Source organism: Oncorhynchus kisutch, linkage group LG18, assembly GCF_002021735.2.
Source record: "Oncorhynchus kisutch isolate 150728-3 linkage group LG18, Okis_V2, whole genome shotgun sequence".
Classification (NCBI taxonomy): Eukaryota; Metazoa; Chordata; class Actinopteri; order Salmoniformes; family Salmonidae; genus Oncorhynchus; species Oncorhynchus kisutch.
This window is the reverse complement of record NC_034191.2, coordinates 78,658,521-78,678,362: the sequence shown is the minus strand read 5'-3', so window position 1 is coordinate 78,678,362 and position 19,842 is coordinate 78,658,521. Positions and strand designations below refer to the sequence as shown.

General features: G+C 43.8%; 1 protein-coding gene across 2 annotated transcripts in view; it reads left to right on the top strand.

Moving 5' to 3' along the window:
* LOC109909829 (uncharacterized) overlaps window positions 1-19,842 on the top strand; it is a 126,335-nt gene that overhangs the window by 88,270 nt on the left and 18,223 nt on the right. For both annotated transcript variants that reach the window (XM_031796861.1, XM_020508873.2), the window contains one exon: window positions 16,860-16,981. In XM_031796861.1, the coding sequence (XP_031652721.1) occupies window positions 16,860-16,981 (122 nt within the window). The remainder of the gene's footprint in view (window positions 1-16,859; window positions 16,982-19,842) is intronic.

Below are 19,842 nucleotides of genomic sequence, written 5' to 3'. Positions count from 1 at the left end.
TACACTGATACATATCATGTCCCTTAAGATTCATATCATGTCCCTTAAGATTCATATCATGTCCCTTAAGATTCATATCATTTAAGATACATATCATGTCCCTTAAGATTCATATCATTTAAGATACATATCATGTCCCTTAAGATTCATATCATTTAAGATTCATATCATGTCCCTTTAAGATTCATATCATGTCCCTTTAAGATTCATATCATGTCCCTTAAACAGCATGCCAGTATTATCATCCATACATTGTCATTTTCTACATTCATTATTGACACGTTATTGACACTTCAATACCTGCTCTATGACAAGTGATATTGTGACCTCGTTGTACTCTGCCAGAGGCCCCAGGAACTGTAATTAAGTGGGCATAAGGTGATAAATGTGTCCACAGTTTGGGGATCAAGTGATAGTCGTGATCCGGATCGTACATAATTCATGATCGCTATTAACGTGTCAATCTTTGGCTTCGTGGGTGTTGTGTGACAGGTAGATTGTCGATCTGGGGCGTTCAGGTCCGTCCACAGACTTGCGAATCAGCTAGTTTGTCGTTGCATAGAGAGCTGTTTGGACCGTTGCCAGATGGTGTCCATTTCCTGTACCTCTCTCGCCAGTGGCAGTGTTAACAGTGGCGATGCCAACGGGGTCCATCACTTTTCAGCTCATCTATTCTCTGACTGTGTCCTCCCCTCATCAACAGTGGCACATCCAAAGTACCAGCATTAGTTCGTTACTCCTCACTCTAACTCTGATTATCCTCAGCCTGTTCTCTGCTGAGTATCCTCCTTGGCTAGGCTAACTCTGATTATCCTCAGCCTGTTCTCTGCTGAGTATCCTCCTTGGCTATGCTAACTCTTGATACAGATATAAACACACATGCAATAGGCGTGGTGGACTGTAGGGGATTTTGAATGAAAACTGAAGAGAGAATAGTTTGCTGCCCACGTATTTTCCCACAAAGTTAGCGCTAATGCTAAACAGGCACCGGAAAGAGTGGCCTAGTGCTAGCACAACAAGAAAATATGAAAAGTCCCAATGGCTGAAGGCTACTGCAGCTGGAGCTCAGGGTTAGTTAGCCTAGCCAGCTCAGTGTTAGTTAGCCTAGCCAGCTCAGGGTTAGTTAGCCTAGCCAGCTCAGTGTTAGTTAGCCTAACCAGCTCAGGGTTAGTTAGCCTAGCCAGCTCAGGGTTAGTTAGCCTAGCCAGCTCAGGGTTAGTTAGCCTAGCCAGCTCAGTGTTAGTTAGCCTAGCCAGCTCAGGGTTAGTTAGCCTAGCCAGCTCATGGTTAGTTAGCCTAACCAGCTCAGGGTTAGTTAGCCTAGCCAGCTCAGGGTTAGTTAGCCTAGCCAGCTCAGGGTTAGTTAGCCTAGCCAGCTCAGGGTTAGTTAGCCTAGCCAGCTCAGGGTTAGTTAGCCTAGCCAGCTCATGGTTAGTTAGCCTAGCCAGCTCAGGGTTAGTTAGCCTAGCCAGCTCATGGTTAGTTAGCCTAGCCAGCTCAGGGTTAGTTAGCCTAGCCAGCTAGCATTGCGTGTTGTGGGTGCATTACTGAAGCGCTCTCTGGCCTTTTTAACATATTACTTCTGTTGTTGTGTGGGCAGAGATCCACTGTTGCAATACTTCGTCCAATAGGGTTCACTGTTGCAATACTTCGTCCAATAGGGTTCACTGTTACAATACTTCGTCCAATAGGGTTCACTGTTGCAATACTTCGTCCAATAGGGCTCACTGTTGCAGTACTTTGTCCAATAGGGTACACTGTTGCAATACTTCGCCCAATAGGGTTCACTGTTGCAATACTTCATCCAATAGGGTTCACTGTTGCAGTACTTCATCCAATAGGGCTCACTGTTGCAATACTTCATCCAATAGGGTTCACTGTTGCAGTACTTCATCCAATAGGGTTCACTGTTGCAGTACTTCATCAGATGAAGGTGATGATAACATTCCAAGTAAAAACATATCTTTCTGAGAGGTGTCAGGTACGGGCCTCGGCTGGTTAGCTAGCAAGTGTAACCGCAAAATAGACCATGCTAAGGGTTGACCAGTTGAGTAGGAGGACACTTCTAGCCATGCTCATAAGCCTATCTGCTTTGTCTTTGTGGATAGGCTTCAAATGGTGAATTCCATTGCTTGGGGTGCACTTCTCTCTGTCTGTCCGAACTCTCTTTAAAACCTGTCCTTCTCCTCTTTCTCTGTCTTTCTCTTTCTCCTCTCATCCCCGCATCCAGGAGACTAAAATAGAGGGATCCAAAACAAATAATTATTTCCAGAGTTGTTTGACTTGTCTTAAGTGTTTCCTGCACAGAGCTATATTCAAGGCATTATATTCAAGTCTAAAGCTAAGTCTCTATACATTTCCATGAGATTAAAAATGGCGGGGACGATTTAGCCTTCACATGATTGATTAAATGTACTGTACAAAAAAATAATAAGGGATCTGCTGTATAATTCTTAAAAGTTCTATTACCGAGGCCTCGGGCCCGAAAGTAAAATGTTTTGCTCTGACTTTGATTAACTGGATTTACTTTAGGACCCCGGACTCTACGAAGCACTTACAATAACTCTGCTACAGAGCCAAGTCCACACAAAACCCCACTAGGACTCTACGAAGCACTTACAATAACTCTGCTACAGAGCCAAGCCCACACAAAACCCCACTAGGACTCTACGAAGCACTTACAATAACTCTGCTACAGAGCCAAGCCCACACAAAACCCCACTAGGACTCTACGAAGCACTTACAATAACTCTGCTTCAGAGCCAAGCCCACACAAAACCCCATGTGGCTCTTCCCTTCTTTGTATTTGCCATCGCTTGCAATAACACATGTGGCTGGTTTATAATGTCCACCACATTTGGAAAAATATCTGTTTCAGTCCTTGTTGCTTGTTTAAACGGGAGCTTTTCATTTCAGATTTGGCTCTAATAAATTGCATTTATACAGTTTACAGCTTACTAAATGAGTTGACAGCTTACTAAATGAGTTTACAGTTTACTAAATGAATTTCCAGCTTACTAAATTAGTTTCCAGTTTACTAAATGCATTTCCAGCTTACTACATTAGTTTACTGTTTACTAAATGAGTTGACAGCTTACTAAATGAGTTGACAGCTTACTAAATGAGTTTACAGTTTACTAAATGAATTTCCAGCTTACTAAATTAGTTTCCAGTTTACTAAATGCATTTCCAGCTTACTACATTAGTTTACTGTTTACTAAATGAGTTGACAGCTTACTAAATGAGTTGACAGCTTACTAAATGAGTTTACAGTTTACTAAATGAATTTCCAGCTTACTAAATTAGTTTCCAGTTTACTAAATGCATTTCCAGCTTACTACATTAGTTTACTGTTTACTAAATGAGTTGACAGCTTACTAAATGAGTTAACAGCTTACTAAATGAGTTGACAGCTTATTAAATGAGTTGACAGTTTACTAAATGAGTTGACAGCTTACTAAATGAGTTGACAGCTTACTAAATGATTTGACAGCTTACTAAATGAGTTGACAGTTTACTAAATGAGTTGACTTGCATGTGTGTGCTAACATTATGCCTATGTATTGTAAATATATAAAAGTGAATTGAATTCATACATTTTTCCTTTGAAACAATGAATTAATACAGTGTCTGGTGAAGTACTACGGTAACACACTGCTTGTGAAAAACAGAGAGGAAGTAAATGGAGAAGTACAGCTGTAGCCTCTAGTGACAATCCCCTTCTCATCACTTTTATGAATGTAGCTCTGCCATCGTTCTTGTCAGCATATGAATGGAAAGGAAAAGCTATAAATAGCATTGGACACACACACACGCGCACACACACACACACACACACACGCGCACACACGCGCACGCACACGCGCACACGCACGCGCACACACACGCACACACACGCACACACACGCGCACGCACGCACACGCACGCACGCACACGCACACACGCACGCACACACACACACGCACACACACGCACACACACGCGCACACACACGCACACGCACGCACATGCACGCACACACACGCACACACACGCACACACACACGCGCACACACACGCGCACACACACGCACACACACACGCGCGCACGCACACAGTCGGTTAATGGGTGCCGATGCCTCAGACAACGCAGTGTGTGAGGTCTCCAGCTCCGGTTTGATATCAACTGTAAAAACCCAACAACTTGGCCTCTCTCTCTTGGCCTCTCTCTCTTGGCCTCTCTCTCCTTTACACGAGTAGATGTTACCATTACATAGATGGCTAGCCCCAACCCTTATGACTGGGCTTCAAGGGATCTTCAATGGCCAACAAATATTGTGGATAAAGCAACAGAGAAGCCAGTCCCAACCCATGCCGATAACAGAGTCAGGGTTGTATCTCAACCCCCTTTGGAAGAATCTGGAAGAGGAGGAACCCTGAAACAAATGAATTAACGTGTATAGTTCATCAAAGAAAACCGGAATTAACTACAGATAGAAATAGAACTACAGTCATTCAGTCAGTCAGTCAGTCAGTCAGTCAGTCAGTCAGTCAGTCAGTCAGTCAGTCAGTCAGTCAGTCAGTGAGTCATTCAGTCATTCAGTCAGTCAGTCAGTCAGTCAGTGAGTCATTCAGTCATTCAGTCAGTCAGTCATTCAGTGAGTCATTCAGTCATTCAGTCAGTCAGTCAGTGAGTCATTCAGTCAGTCATTCAGTCAGTCATTGAGTCAGTCAGTCAGTCATTCAGTCAGTCAGTCAGTCAGTCAGTCTGGCAGTCAGTCAGTCATTCAGTCAGCTCAAGGGATTCAATCTAGCTACCTTTCGGTTACAGGCCCACTAGGCTACGCTGCCTTCTCTACACTCTAACCACTAGGTTACGCTGCCGCCTCTACACTCTAACCACTAGGCTACGCTGCCTTCTCTACACTCTAACCACTAGGTTATGCTGCCGCCTCTACACTCTAACCACTAGGCTACGCTGCCGCCTCTACACTCTAACCACTAGGTTATGCTGCCGCCTCTACACTCTAACCACTAGGCTACGCTGCCGCCTCTACACTCTAACCACTAGGCTACCTGCCACCTCTACACTCTAACCACTAGGCTACGCTGCCGCCTCTACACTCTAACCACTAGGCTACCTGCCACCTCTACACTCTAACCACTAGGCTACCTGCCACCTCTATACTCTAACCACTAGGCTACCTGCCTCCCCTCTACACTCTAACCACTAGGCTACCTGCCACCTCTACACTCTAACCACTAGGCTACCTGCCACCTCTACACTCTAACCACTAGGCTACCTGCCACCTCTACACTCTAACCACTAGGCTACATGCCTCCTCTACACTCTAACCACTAGGCTACCTGCCACCTCTACACTCTAACCACTAGGCTACCTGCCACCTCTACACTCTAACCACTAGGCTACCTGCCTCCTCTACACTCTAACCACTAGGCTACATGCCTCCTCTACACTCTAACCACTAGGCTACCTGCCACCTCTACACTCTAACCACTAGGCTACCTGCCACATCTACACTCTAACCACTAGGCTACCTGCCACCTCTACACTCTAACCACTAGGCTACCTGCCTCATCTACACTCTAACCACTAGGCTACGCTGCCGCCCCTTTTTCATGATGTCACTCTATTCTACAGCGAAATATGAAATGTGTGATTTCCCGCCCAAATAAAATTGATTGGAGTTAGCTTCTAATCTTTTTCAAACATAAATGGAGAGTTGCCAAATCAGTTTTTTTAACAGGTTACAACAACATATCCACAGAGATATAAATATATTTGACACAGAATAAACATCAGTTTGTATGTTCTAAAAACAACAAGTCAGATTAAGGATTTGTAATTAATGTGATTGTGGTCTCGGATCAAGAATTGCAATCATAACACAGAAAATTGTCACGTCCTGACCTTAGTTCCCTTTTTATGTCTCTGTTTTAGTTTGGTCAGGGAGTGAGTTGGGGTGGGCATTCTATGTGTTCTCTGTTTTAGTTTGGTCAGGGAGTGAGTTGGGGTGGGCATTCTATGTGTTCTCTGTTTTAGTTTGGTCAGGGCGTGAGTTGGGGTGGGCATTCTATGTGTTCTCTCTTTTAGTTTGGTCAGGGAGTGAGTTGGGGTGGGCATTCTATGTGTTCTATGTTTTAGTTTGGTCAGGGAGTGAGTTGGGGTGAGCATTCTATGTGTTCTCTGTTTTAGTTTGGTCAGGGAGTGAGTTGGGGTGGGCATTCTATGTGTTCTATGTTTTAGTTTGGTCAGGGAGTGAGTTGGGGTGGGCATTCTATGTGTTCTATGTTTTAGTTTGGTCAGGGAGTGAGTTGGGGTGGGCATTCTATGTGTTCTATGTTTTAGTTTGGTCAGGGAGTGAGTTGGGGTGAGCATTCTATGTGTTCTCTGTTTTAGTTTGGTCAGGGAGTGAGTTGGGGTGGGCATTCTATGTGTTCTCTGTTTTAGTTTGGTCAGGGAGTGAGTTGGGGTGGGCATTCTATGTGGTCTCTGTTTTAGTTTGGTCAGGGAGTGAGTTGGGGTGAGCATTCTATGTGTTCTCTGTTTTAGTTTGGTCAGGGAGTGAGTTGGGGTGGGCATTCTATGTGTTCTATGTTTTAGTTTGGTCAGGGAGTGAGTTGGGGTGGGCATTCTATGTGTTCTATGTTTTAGTTTGGTCAGGGAGTGAGTTGGGGTGGGCATTCTATGTGTTCTATGTTTTAGTTTGGTCAGGGAGTGAGTTGGGGTGAGCATTCTATGTGTTCTCTGTTTTAGTTTGGTCAGGGAGTGAGTTGGGGTGGGCATTCTATGTGTTCTATGTTTTAGTTTGGTCAGGGAGTGAGTTGGGGTGGGCATTCTATGTGGTCTCTGTTTTAGTTTGGTCAGGGAGTGAGTTGGGGTGGGCATTCTATGTGTTCTCTGTTTTAGTTTGGTCAGGGAGTGAGTTGGGGTGGGCATTCTATGTGTTCTCTGTTTTAGTTTGGTCAGGGAGTGAGTTGGGGTGGGCATTCTATGTGGTCTCTGTTTTAGTTTGGTCAGGGAGTGAGTTGGGGTGAGCATTCTATGTGTTCTCTGTTTTAGTTTGGTCAGGGAGTGAGTTGGGGTGGGCATTCTATGTGTTCTATGTTTTAGTTTGGTCAGGGCGTGAGTTGGGGTGGGCATTCTATGTGGTCTCTGTTTTAGTTTGGTCAGGGAGTGAGTTGGGGTGGGCATTCTATGTGGTCTCTGTTTTAGTTTGGTCAGGGAGTGAGTTGGGGTGGGCATTCTATGTGGTCTCTGTTTTAGTTTGGTCAGGGAGTGAGTTGGGGTGGGCATTCTATGTGTTCTCTGTTTTAGTTTGGTCAGGGCGTGAGTTGGGGTGGGCATTCTATGTGTTCTCTGTTTTAGTTTGGTCAGGGAGTGAGTTGGGGTGGGCATTCTATGTGTTCTATGTTTTAGTTTGGTCAGGGCGTGAGTTGGGGTGGGCATTCTATGTGGTCTCTGTTTTAGTTTGGTCAGGGAGTGAGTTGGGGTGGGCATTCTATGTGGTCTCTGTTTTAGTTTGGTCAGGGAGTGAGTTGGGGTGGGCATTCTATGTGGTCTCTGTTTTAGTTTGGTAAGGGAGTGAGTTGGGGTGGGCATTCTATGTGTTCTCTGTTTTAGTTTGGTCAGGGCGTGAGTTGGGGTGGGCATTCTATGTGTTCTCTGTTTTAGTTTGGTCAGGGCGTGAGTTGGGGTGAGCATTCTATGTGTTCTCTGTTTTAGTTTGGTCAGGGCGTGAGTTGGGGTGGGCATTCTATGTGTTCTCTGTTTTAGTTTGGTCAGGGAGTGAGTTGGGGTGGGCATTCTATGTGTTCTCTGTTTTAGTTTGGTCAGGGAGTGAGTTGGGGTGGGCATTCTATGTGTTCTATGGTTTAGTTTGGTCAGGGAGTGAGTTGGGGTGGGCATTCTATGTGTTCTCTGTTTTAGTTTGGTCAGGGCGTGAGTTGGGGTGGGCATTCTATGTGGTCTCTGTTTTAGTTTGGTCAGGGAGTGAGTTGGGGTGGGCATTCTATGTGTTCTATGTTTTAGTTTGGTCAGGGAGTGAGTTGGGGTGGGCATTCTATGTGTTCTATGTTTTAGTTTGGTCAGGGAGTGAGTTGGGGTGAGCATTCTATGTGTTCTATGTTTTAGTTTGGTCAGGGAGTGAGTTGCGGTGAGCATTCTATGTGTTCTATGTTTTAGTTTGGTCAGGGAGTGAGTTGCGGTGAGCATTCTATGTGTTCTATGTTTTAGTTTGGTCAGGGCGTGAGTTGGGGTGGGCATTCTATGTGTTCTATGTTTTAGTTTGGTCAGGGCGTGAGTTGGGGTGGGCATTCTATGTGTTCTATGTTTTAGTTTGGTCAGGGAGTGAGTTGGGGTGGGCATTCTATGTGTTCTATGTTTTAGTTTGGTCAGGGAGTGAGTTGGGGTGGGCATTCTATGTGTTCTATGTTTTAGTTTGGTCAGGGCGTGAGTTGGGGTGGGCATTCTATGTGTTCTATGTTTTAGTTTGGTCACGGAGTGAGTTGGGGTGGGCATTCTATGTGTTCTATGTTTTAGTTTGGTCAGGGAGTGAGTTGGGGTGGGCATTCTATGTGTTCTATGTTTTAGTTTGGTCAGGGAGTGAGTTGGGGTGGGCATTCTATGTGTTCTATGTTTTAGTTTGGTCAGGGAGTGAGTTGGGGTCGGCATTCTATGTGTTCTATGTTTTAGTTTGGTCAAGGAGTGAGTTGGGGTGGGCATTCTATGTGTTCTATGTTTTAGTTTGGTCAGGGAGTGAGTTGGGGTGGGCATTCTATGTGTTCTATGTTTTAGTTTGGTCAGGGAGTGAGTTGGGGTGGGCATTCTATGTGTTCTATGTTTTAGTTTGGTCAGGGAGTGAGTTGGGGTGGGCATTCTATGTGTTCTCTGTTTTAGTTTGGTCAGGGAGTGAGTTGGGGTGGGCATTCTATGTGTTCTATGGTTTAGTTTGGTCAGGGAGTGAGTTGGGGTGGGCATTCTATGTGTTCTCTGTTTTAGTTTGGTCAGGGCGTGAGTTGGGGTGGGCATTCTATGTGGTCTCTGTTTTAGTTTGGTCAGGGAGTGAGTTGGGGTGGGCATTCTATGTGTTCTATGTTTTAGTTTGGTCAGGGAGTGAGTTGGGGTGGGCATTCTATGTGTTCTATGTTTTAGTTTGGTCAGGGAGTGAGTTGGGGTGAGCATTCTATGTGTTCTATGTTTTAGTTTGGTCAGGGAGTGAGTTGCGGTGAGCATTCTATGTGTTCTATGTTTTAGTTTGGTCAGGGAGTGAGTTGCGGTGAGCATTCTATGTGTTCTATGTTTTAGTTTGGTCAGGGCGTGAGTTGGGGTGGGCATTCTATGTGTTCTATGTTTTAGTTTGGTCAGGGCGTGAGTTGGGGTGGGCATTCTATGTGTTCTATGTTTTAGTTTGGTCAGGGAGTGAGTTGGGGTGGGCATTCTATGTGTTCTATGTTTTAGTTTGGTCAGGGAGTGAGTTGGGGTGGGCATTCTATGTGTTCTATGTTTTAGTTTGGTCAGGGAGTGAGTTGGGGTGGGCATTCTATGTGTTCTATGTTTTAGTTTGGTCAGGGCGTGAGTTGGGGTGGGCATTCTATGTGTTCTATGTTTTAGTTTGGTCAGGGAGTGAGTTGGGGTGGGCATTCTATGTGTTCTATGTTTTAGTTTGGTCAGGGAGTGAGTTGGGGTGGGCATTCTATGTGTTCTATGTTTTAGTTTGGTCAGGGAGTGAGTTGGGGTGAGCATTCTATGTGTTCTATGTTTTAGTTTGGTCAGGGAGTGAGTTGCGGTGAGCATTCTATGTGTTCTATGTTTTAGTTTGGTCAGGGCGTGAGTTGGGGTGGGCATTCTATGTTTTCTATGTTTTAGTTTGGTCAGGGCGTGAGTTGGGGTGGGCATTCTATGTGTTCTATGTTTTAGTTTGGTCAGGGAGTGAGTTGGGGTGGGCATTCTATGTGTTCTATGTTTTAGTTTGGTCAGGGAGTGAGTTGGGGTGGGCATTCTATGTGTTCTATGTTTTAGTTTGGTCAGGGCGTGAGTTGGGGTGGGCATTCTATGTGTTCTATGTTTTAGTTTGGTCAGGGAGTGAGTTGGGGTGGGCATTCTATGTGTTCTATGTTTTAGTTTGGTCAGGGAGTGAGTTGGGGTGGGCATTCTATGTGTTCTATGTTTTAGTTTGGTCAGGGAGTGAGTTGGGGTGGGCATTCTATGTGTTCTATGTTTTAGTTTGGTCAGGGAGTGAGTTGGGGTCGGCATTCTATGTGTTCTATGTTTTAGTTTGGTCAGGGAGTGAGTTGGGGTGGGCATTCTATGTGTTCTATGTTTTAGTTTGGTCAGGGAGTGAGTTGGGGTGGGCATTCTATGTGTTCTATGTTTTAGTTTGGTCAGGGAGTGAGTTGGGGTGGGCATTCTATGTGTTCTATGTTTTAGTTTGGTCAGGGAGTGAGTTGGGGTGGGCATTCTATGTGTTCTATGTTTTAGTTTGGTCAGGGAGTGAGTTGGGGTGGGCATTCTATGTGTTCTATGTTTTAGTTTGGTCAGGGAGTGAGTTGGGGTGAGCATTCTATGTGTTCTATGTTTTAGTTTGGTCAGGGAGTGAGTTGGGGTGAGCATTCTATGTGTTCTATGTTTTAGTTTGGTCAGGGAGTGAGTTGGGGTGGGCATTCTATGTGTTCTATGTTTTAGTTTGGTCAGGGAGTGAGTTGGGGTGAGCATTCTATGTGTTCTATGTTTTAGTTTGGTCAGGGAGTGAGTTGGGGTGGGCATTCTATGTGTTCTATGTTTTAGTTTGGTCAGGGAGTGAGTTGGGGTGGGCATTCTATGTGTTCTATGGTTTAGTTTGGTCAGGGAGTGAGTTGGGGTGGGCATTCTATGTGTTCTATGTTTTAGTTTGGTCAGGGAGTGAGTTGGGGTGGGCATTCTATGTGTTCTATGTTTTAGTTTGGTCAGGGAGTGAGTTGGGGTGGGCATTCTATGTGTTCTCTGTTTTAGTTTGGTCAGGGAGTGAGTTGGGGTGGGCATTCTATGTGTTCTATGTTTTAGTTTGGTCAGGGAGTGAGTTGGGGTGGGCATTCTATGTGTTCTCTGTTTTAGTTTGGTCAGGGAGTGAGTTGGGGTGGGCATTCTATGTGTTCTCTGTTTTAGTTTGGTCAGGGAGTGAGTTGGGGTGGGCATTCTATGTGTTCTCTGTTTTAGTTTGGTCAGGGCGTGAGTTGGGGTGAGCATTCTATGTGGTCTCTCTTTTAGTTTGGTCAGGGAGTGAGTTGGGGTGGGCATTCTATGTGGTCTCTGTTTTAGTTTGGTCAGGGCGTGAGTTGGGGTGGGCATTCTATGTGTTCTATGTTTTAGTTTGGTCAGGGAGTGAGTTGGGGTGGGCATTCTATGTGTTCTATGTTTTAGTTTGGTCAGGGAGTGAGTTGGGGTGGGCATTCTATGTGTTCTATGTTTTAGTTTGGTCAGGGAGTGAGTTGGGGTGGGCATTCTATGTGTTCTATGTTTTAGTTTGGTCAGGGAGTGAGTTGCGGTGAGCATTCTATGTGTTCTATGTTTTAGTTTGGTCAGGGCGTGAGTTGGGGTGGGCATTCTATGTGTTCTATGTTTTAGTTTGGTCAGGGCGTGAGTTGGGGTGGGCATTCTATGTGTTCTATGTTTTAGTTTGGTCAGGGAGTGAGTTGGGGTGGGCATTCTATGTGTTCTATGTTTTAGTTTGGTCAGGGAGTGAGTTGGGGTGGGCATTCTATGTGTTCTATGTTTTAGTTTGGTCAGGGAGTGAGTTGGGGTGGGCATTCTATGTGTTCTATGTTTTAGTTTGGTCAGGGAGTGAGTTGGGGTGGGCATTCTATGTGTTCTATGTTTTAGTTTGGTCAGGGAGTGAGTTGGGGTGAGCATTCTATGTGTTCTATGTTTTGTATTTCTGTGTTTGGCCTGGTATGGTTCCCAATCAGAGGCAGCTGTTCATCGTTGTCTCTGATTGAGAACCATACTTCGGCAGCCTGTTTTCCCACTATGATTTGTGGGTAGTTGTTTTCTGTGTCTTCCCACACAGAACTCTTTCGGTCTTTGATTTATCGCTCTTGTTTTTTTGTTGTATTCTGTGTTCAGTTTAATAAATACATTATGAACACTTACCAACGCTGCGACTTGGTCCAATATCTCATACTCCTCGTCAGAGGAAGAAGAAAATCATTACAGAAAAATACTACAATGTTATAACAAGACAAGAAGACTAATAAGGCAATAGAACCACACACACAAAAAAAAATGAATTCAGTTTCTCTTCAGAAACTACAGAGGAACAAAAACCAAGTGCACCTACAACTCTAGCACCTGCTAAACGTACCCAATGTGCTTATGTTCTTCAGCTTTTGTCCTTGATTTCATGCCACGTTACCTAAAAAAAAAAGAGAGTTTGGGATATTCAATACATCATATAATGAAGAATTTGTTTCCATTACACTGCGGTTTTGACCTTTGCGGAGAGCATTCAGCGTTTGCCAGCAGTCATCAATATTTAACAGCTGTTGTTATGATTAAATTCTTTATAGGCTAATGTGTCTTGCGGGCTTGCACGCAAGGGTTTGGCCAGGTGCCAGCGCTCTGTCAGGGACCAGAGAGAAGATTGATAGGCAGTTAGCTTGTGTGACAATGGGGCTTCGGTCAGCCAGCTCCTCTCCCCCTCCTCTCTCTCCTGTGGATTTCCTGTGCTGCGGAGGGAGGGAGGGAGGGTGCACACAAGGCCTGTCAGAGGGGAGTGCTCGCATGCTTCTGAAGTTGGCACCCCTACAATGTTTACGAGGGTGGGAGCTAAACGTTAGGGCTTCCCAATGAGCTGAACGTTAGGGCTTCCCAATGAGCTGAACATTAGGGCTTCCCAGGGAGCTAAACGTTAGGGCTTCCCAATGAGCTGAACGTTAGAGCTTCCCAATGAGCTGAACGTTAGGGCTTCCCAGGGAGCTGAACGTTAGGGCTTCCCAGGGAGCTGAACGTTAGGGCTTCCCAGGGAGCTAAACGTTAGAGCTTCCCAATGAGCTGAACGTTAGAGCTTCCCAATGAGCTGAACGTTAGGGCTTCCCAGGGAGCTGAACGTTAGGGCTTCCCAGGGAGCTGAACGTTAGGGCTTCCCAATGAGCTGAACGTTAGGGCTTCCCAGGGAGCTGAACACTAGGCCTTCCCAGAGAGCTGAACGCTAGGCCTTCACAGGGAGCTGAACGTTAGGCCTTCCCAGAGAGCTGAACATTAGGGCTTCCCAGAGAGCTGAACGTTAGGCCTTCCCAGGGAGCTGAACACTAGGCCTTCCCAGGTAGCTGAACGTTAGGCCTTCACAGGGAGTTGAACGCTCTCTTTGTCTCTCTCTTTCTCACTCTTTCTCTACCCCTTCCTCCCTCCCGCTCTTCCTGCCTCCCTCCAGATTGATAATATATTCTCAGAGTTGCAATTGTGAAACATGTCTTTGTGTGCCTATAATAACTAAAAACAATAACATGTCGCTTGCTGAACAGATGAGTGACATGATGTTGAGTTGGAGGAATGTTAGACAGAGGGTGAGTGACATGATGTTGAGTTGGAGGAATGTTAGATAGAGGGTGAGTGACATGATGTTGAGTTGGAGGAATGTTAGATAGAGGGTGAGTGACATGATGTTGAGTTGGAGGAATGTTAGACAGAGGGTGAGTGACATGATGGTGAGTTGGAGGAATGTTAGACAGAGAGTGAGTGACATGATGTTGAGTTGGAGGAATGTTGGACAGAGGGTGAGTGACATGATGTTGAGTTGGAGGAATGTTAGACAGAGAGTGAGTGACATGATGTTGAGTTGGAGGAATGTTAGACAGAGGGTGAGTGACATGATGGTGAGTTGGAGGAATGTTAGACAGAGAGTGAGTGACATGATGTTGAGTTGGAGGAATGTTAGACAGAGGACAGCCCTCACTCTCTGTCTACCATTCCTCCAACTCAACATCATGTCACTCACCCTCTGTCTAACATTCCTCCAACTCAACATCATGTACAGAGGACTAGAAGGTGAGGGGCCCTTACGCGTTCTCTTCACTAGTTGTGTACACGTATGACTGATGGATACTAATCATGCATAACGATTATATGATACACCCTGCATATAAGAACACACCTGTAGCCTGTGTTGTGTAGTAGACTGCTACTGACATCTGAGGGTTGTTGTCACGGTCGTCCTCCTCTTCATCAGAAGAGGAGAGGCGAGAATGATCGGAGGACCAAAATGCGGCGCTGTATGTGTTCACAATGAATTTTAATAAAGAAAACACTGAAACACTATACAAAAACAATAATGAAATAACGACCGTGAAGCTAATGAGAACTGTGCTGACACAAGCAATCAACATAGACAATCACCCACAAACAAACAGTGCAACCCAGGCTACCTAAGTATGATTCTCAATCAGAGACAACTAATGACACCTGCCTCTGATTGAGAACCATACTAGGCCGAAACATACAAATCCCCAAATCATAGAAAAACAAACATAGACTGCCCGCCCCAACTCACGCCCTGACCATACTAACTAAATACAAAACAAAGGAAATAAAGGTCAGATTGTTGTATTATTTAAAGCAGTGGGAGGAAGAAGGATCACTCAGACCTACTAGTCTGGCAGTTGTCACCTGGTTATACATAAAGAGATCATATAAACGTTGACCCATTAGGTTTTCTTTTGACACAACACCAAAAAGCAGGGTAATGATTGGCTCAGGAAGATGTCGGCTCAGGAAGCAGAACTCTTAACGATTTTAATCATCCTCTATATTTGTCTTTCCCGGACTAGCATCCTCTCCCAGGCTTTCATAAGAGAGAGAGTTGTGAGAGAGAGATGTGTGTGTGTGTGTGTGTGTGTGTGTGTGTGTGTGTGTGTGTGTGTGTGTGTGTGTGTGTGTGTGTGTGTGTGTGTGTGTGTGTGTGTGTGTGTGTGTGTGAGAGAGTGTGAGAGAGAGAAACTACACGGTCACTCTCATTAACTGCCCTGGTTTCCACCAGTCAGACTAAACTGAGGAGACTAGAATAAGAGGTAGAATAGTAGGTGGTATAGTAGGTAGAATAGTAGGTAGTATAGCAGGTAGAATAGTAGGTAGTATAGCAGGTAGTATAGTAGGTAGTATAGTAGGTAGAATAGTAGGTAGTATAGCAGGTAGTATAGTAGGTAGAATAGTAGGTAGTATAGCAGGTAGTATAGTAGGTAGAATAGTAGGGAGTATAGTAGGTAGTATAGTAGGTAGTATAGCAGGTAGTATAGCTGGTAGTATAGTAGGTAGTATAGTAGGTAGAATAGTAGGTAGTATAGCAGGTAGTATAGTAGGTAGTATAGTAGGTAGTATAGTAGGTAGAATAGTAGGTAGTATAGCAGGTAGTATAGTAGGTAGTATAGCAGGTAGTATAGTAGGTAAAATAGTAGGTAGTATAGTAGGTAGTATAGTAGGTAGTATAGTAGGTAGTATAGTAGGTAGAATAGTAGGTAGTATAGTAGGTAGAATAGTAGGTAGTATAGCAGGTAGTATAGTAGGTAGAACGGTAGGTAGTATAGTAGGTAGTATAGTAGGTAGTATAGCAGGTAGTATAGCAGGTAGTATAGCAGGTAGTATAGTTGGTAGTATAGCAGGTAGTATAGTAGGTAGTATAGCAGGTAGTATAGCAGGTAGTATAGCAGGTTGTATAGTAGGTAGTATAGTAGGTAGTATAGCAGGTAGTATAGTAGGTAGTATAGCAGGTAGTATAGTAGGTGGCATAGTAGGTAGTATAGCAGATAGTATAGTAGGTAGTATAGCAGGTAGTATAGTAGGTAGTATAGTAGGTAGTATAGCAGGTAGTATAGTAGGTAGTATAGCAGGTAGTATAGTAGGTGGTATAGTAGGCAGTATAGTAGGTAGTATAGCAGGTAGTATAGTAGGTAGTATAGTAGGTAGTATAGTAGGTAGTATAGCAGGTAGTATAGCAGGTGGTATAGTAGGCAGTATAGTAGGTAGTATAGCAGGTAGTATAGTAGGTAGCATAGCAGGTAGTATAGTAGGTAGAATAGTAGGTAGTATAGCAGGTAGTATAGTAGGTGGTATAGTAGGTGGTGTAGCAGGTAGTATAGTAGGTAGTATAGCAGGTAGTATAGCAGGTAGAATAGTAGGTAGTATAGTAGGTAGTATAGTAGGTAGTATAGCAGGTAGTATAGCAGGTAGTATAGCAGGTAGTATGGTAGGTAGAATAGTAGGTAGTATAGTAGGTAGTATAGTAGGTAGTATAGCAGGTAGTATAGCAGGTAGTATAGCAGGTAGTATAGCAGGTAGTATAGTAGGTAGTATAGCAGGTAGTATAGCAGGTAGTATAGTAGGTAGTATAGCAGGTAGTATAGCAGGTAGTATAGCAGGTAGTATAGCAGGTAGTATAGCAGGTAGTATAGCAGGTAGTATAGCAGGTAGTATAGCAGGTAGTATAGCAGGTAGTATAGTAGGTAGTATAGCAGGTAGTATAGCAGGTAGTATAGCAGGTAGTATAGCAGGTAGTATAGCAGGTAGTATAGTAGGTAGTATAGCAGGTAGTATAGCAGGTAGTATAGCAGGTAGTATAGTAGGTAGTATAGTAGGTAGTATAGTAGGTACTATAGCAGGTAGTATAGCAGGTAGTATAGCAGGTAGTATAGTAGGTAGTATAGCTGGTAGTATAGTAGGTAGTATAGTAGGTAGTATAGCAGGTAGTATAGTAGGTAGTATAGCAGGTAGTATAGTAGGTAGTATGGTGGGTAGTATAGCAGGTAGTATAGTAGGTAGTATAGCTGGTAGTCATCAGAAATATCAACTTTGTAACTGTATTTATGTTTTATTTCTCTCTCTCTTATTCTCCAGTTAATCACGAGAAGCCGTCCAGCAGAAAGCACATCAGTCCATCCACCAACTCTGTCCCCGAGCCCAGGAAAGACAGCCTGCCTGTGGGCAACAGCATCACAGAGAGCGGACTCCTTCTGGAGGTAAGCAGACAAAATGCAGCCAGATCGTTCAAGATAACACTTCGAAATCGGACGTCTGTCCATGTCCTGAGGACGTCAGGAAATGTCTTAAAAACCCGGCCACTAGGGGGGCAACAGTGAGAACTATTACCATCAAGTAGGTTTGAGTTTTGCTAAATTGTAGTGGACTATGGGGGGGGTGGCTCAGTTGGTAGAGAATAGTACTCATAACACCAGGGTTGTGGGTGCAATTCCCATGGGGGGCGGAAACAAGCATGAAAATGTATGTATTCACTACTGTGAGCCAGTCTGGATAAAAGCATCCACAAAATTGTATCTTTGTTTAACTAGGCAAGTCAGTTATGAACAAATTCTTATTTTCAATGACGGCCTACCGGGGAACAGTGGGTTAACTGCCTGTTCAGGGGTGGAACGACAGATTTGTACCTTGTCAGCTCGGGGATTTGAACTTGCAACCTTCCGGTTGCTAGTCCACCGCTCTATCCACTATGCTACCCTGCCGCCCCAATGACTACAGTGTAATGAGAATAATCCCGAGGGATTTGAAGGTCATGTGTTCAATCTCTATGGTATGTTTGTATTTGATCCTTAACCCTTAAAAACACTTCAACGTTTGGCTGAGTAGGAGTAGCAATCCTGGGTGTCAAAAACATTTAGAAATGTGATGTTTGAAGCTACTTAAAAATTTGACGTTTGTAGAGATCGTGTTGGACAAACGTGTTTATATTGTCATGGTTAAAGAGTGTGCATGACACAACAGTGAACCTCCACACTGGTTATCCTGTAGCAGACCAATGAACCTCCACTCTGGTTAGCAGACCAATGAACCTCCACACTGGTTATCCTGTAGAAGACCAATGAACCTCCTCACTGGTTATCCTGTAGCAGACCAATGAACCTCCACTCTGGTTATCCTGTAGCAGACCAATGAACCTCCACTCTGGTTATCCTGTAGCAGACCAATGAACCTCCACTCTGGTTATCCTGTAGCAGACCAATGAACCTCCTCACTGGTTATCCCATAGCAGACTCTGGGGGGCTTTTGGGATGAGGGGCAGGGGAGGGGGTAGGGAAGGGCTGTTGCCCCCTGTACCCTGAGCCCTAATGGCCACTGGAGCTATCTAATATCGCTTGATGGAGGTGGGGATGGTGGACAGGGAGATCAGTGAAGTTTAGCGTCAGTAGTTTTCTTTATGGGGTATTGTGATGTCATTATGGGATATTGTGATGTCATTATGGGGTATTGTGTGTAGATTGATGAGGATTTTATTTTATTTTATCCATTTTATACAATAGGGGTGTAACGTAACAAAATGTGGGATAAGTCAATGTGTCTGAATACATTCCGAATATACCGCAGACTGACCAGGTGAAAGCTATGATCCCTTGTTGATGTCACTTGTTAAATCCACTTCAATCAGTATAGATCAGGGGTCTCCAACTTTTTTTTTAAGCCTGAGAGCTACTTAAAAATAATTAAACATGTTGTGAGCTACACATTTTTTCCTTGCGTTCAAATAGTCTCATTCTTCTATTCCCCCTACAACTCGTCCCAGGTCCTTAGTGTACAAGAGAAAGTATCACACTGTTTTCTGTCAATATACCTGGTAAAATAATGGTTAATGAACTGTAAGGGACCCTATAAAATCTGTCATTTATTTCTCAGATTATGTTTAATATTTTTCCAAATTGTGTTTTCATTTTTCCTAGTTAGATGTTTTTAGTTTTTTACTCTTAAAATTAAATTTGTTCATAGGGAAACAACGATGTTGGTTGTTCTGAGTCCATTTAAATCACATCAGAAGACACTTTTTTTAGGTCTGGAAGAAAACTAACACATTTAGATTTTTATTGTTATTCCCCTTTAATCTAGTGAGTGAGGAATGTGCCGGTCTAGTGAGGGTTCTGTACTGCTGCTGCTAATTTCATGGCAAATAACAAATAATAGATACAAATGATATACTTCCTCGTGATATACTTCCTCGTGATATACTTCGTCATGATATACTTCCTCATGATATACTTCCTCATGATATACTTCCTTGTGATATACTTCCTCGTGATATACTTCCTCATGATATACTTTGTCATGATATACTTCCTCATGATATACTTCCTCATGATATACTTCCTTGTGATATACTTCCTCGTGATATACTTCCTCATGATATACTTCCTCATGATATACTTCCTCGTGATATACTTCCTAATGATATACTTCCTCGTGATATACTTCCTCGTGATAAACTTCCTCGTGATATACATCCTCATGATATACTTCGTCGTGATATACTTCCTCGTGATATACTTCCTCGTGATATACTTCCTCGTGATATACTTCCTCGTGATATACTTCGTCGTGATATACTTCCTCGTGATATACTTCGTCATGATATACTTCCTCATGATATACTTCCTCATGATATACTTCCTTGTGATATACTTCCTCGTGATATACTTCCTCATGATATACTTCCTCATGATATACTTCCTCGTGATATACTTCCTAGTGATATACTTCCTAATGATATACTTCCTTGTGATATACTTCCTCGTGATAAACTTCCTCGTGATATACTTCCTTTTGATATACTTCCTCGTGATATACTTCCTCGTGATATACTTCCTCGTGATATACTTCCTTGTGATATACTCATTCATGATAGACTTCTGTTAACATGAGAAGGTTTTGGGGAAAGAAAGTATTTCTGTCAATCCACAAGATGGTTATCACATCAACTGGCTACACACGAAGTTATAGACGAACGCGCTCATCACACAGAAAGCATAAATCATTCTGGAAATTGAATTGGCAGATATTGTGTTGTGATTTTTAAGCCAATAGTGGCTAACCAGGGGGG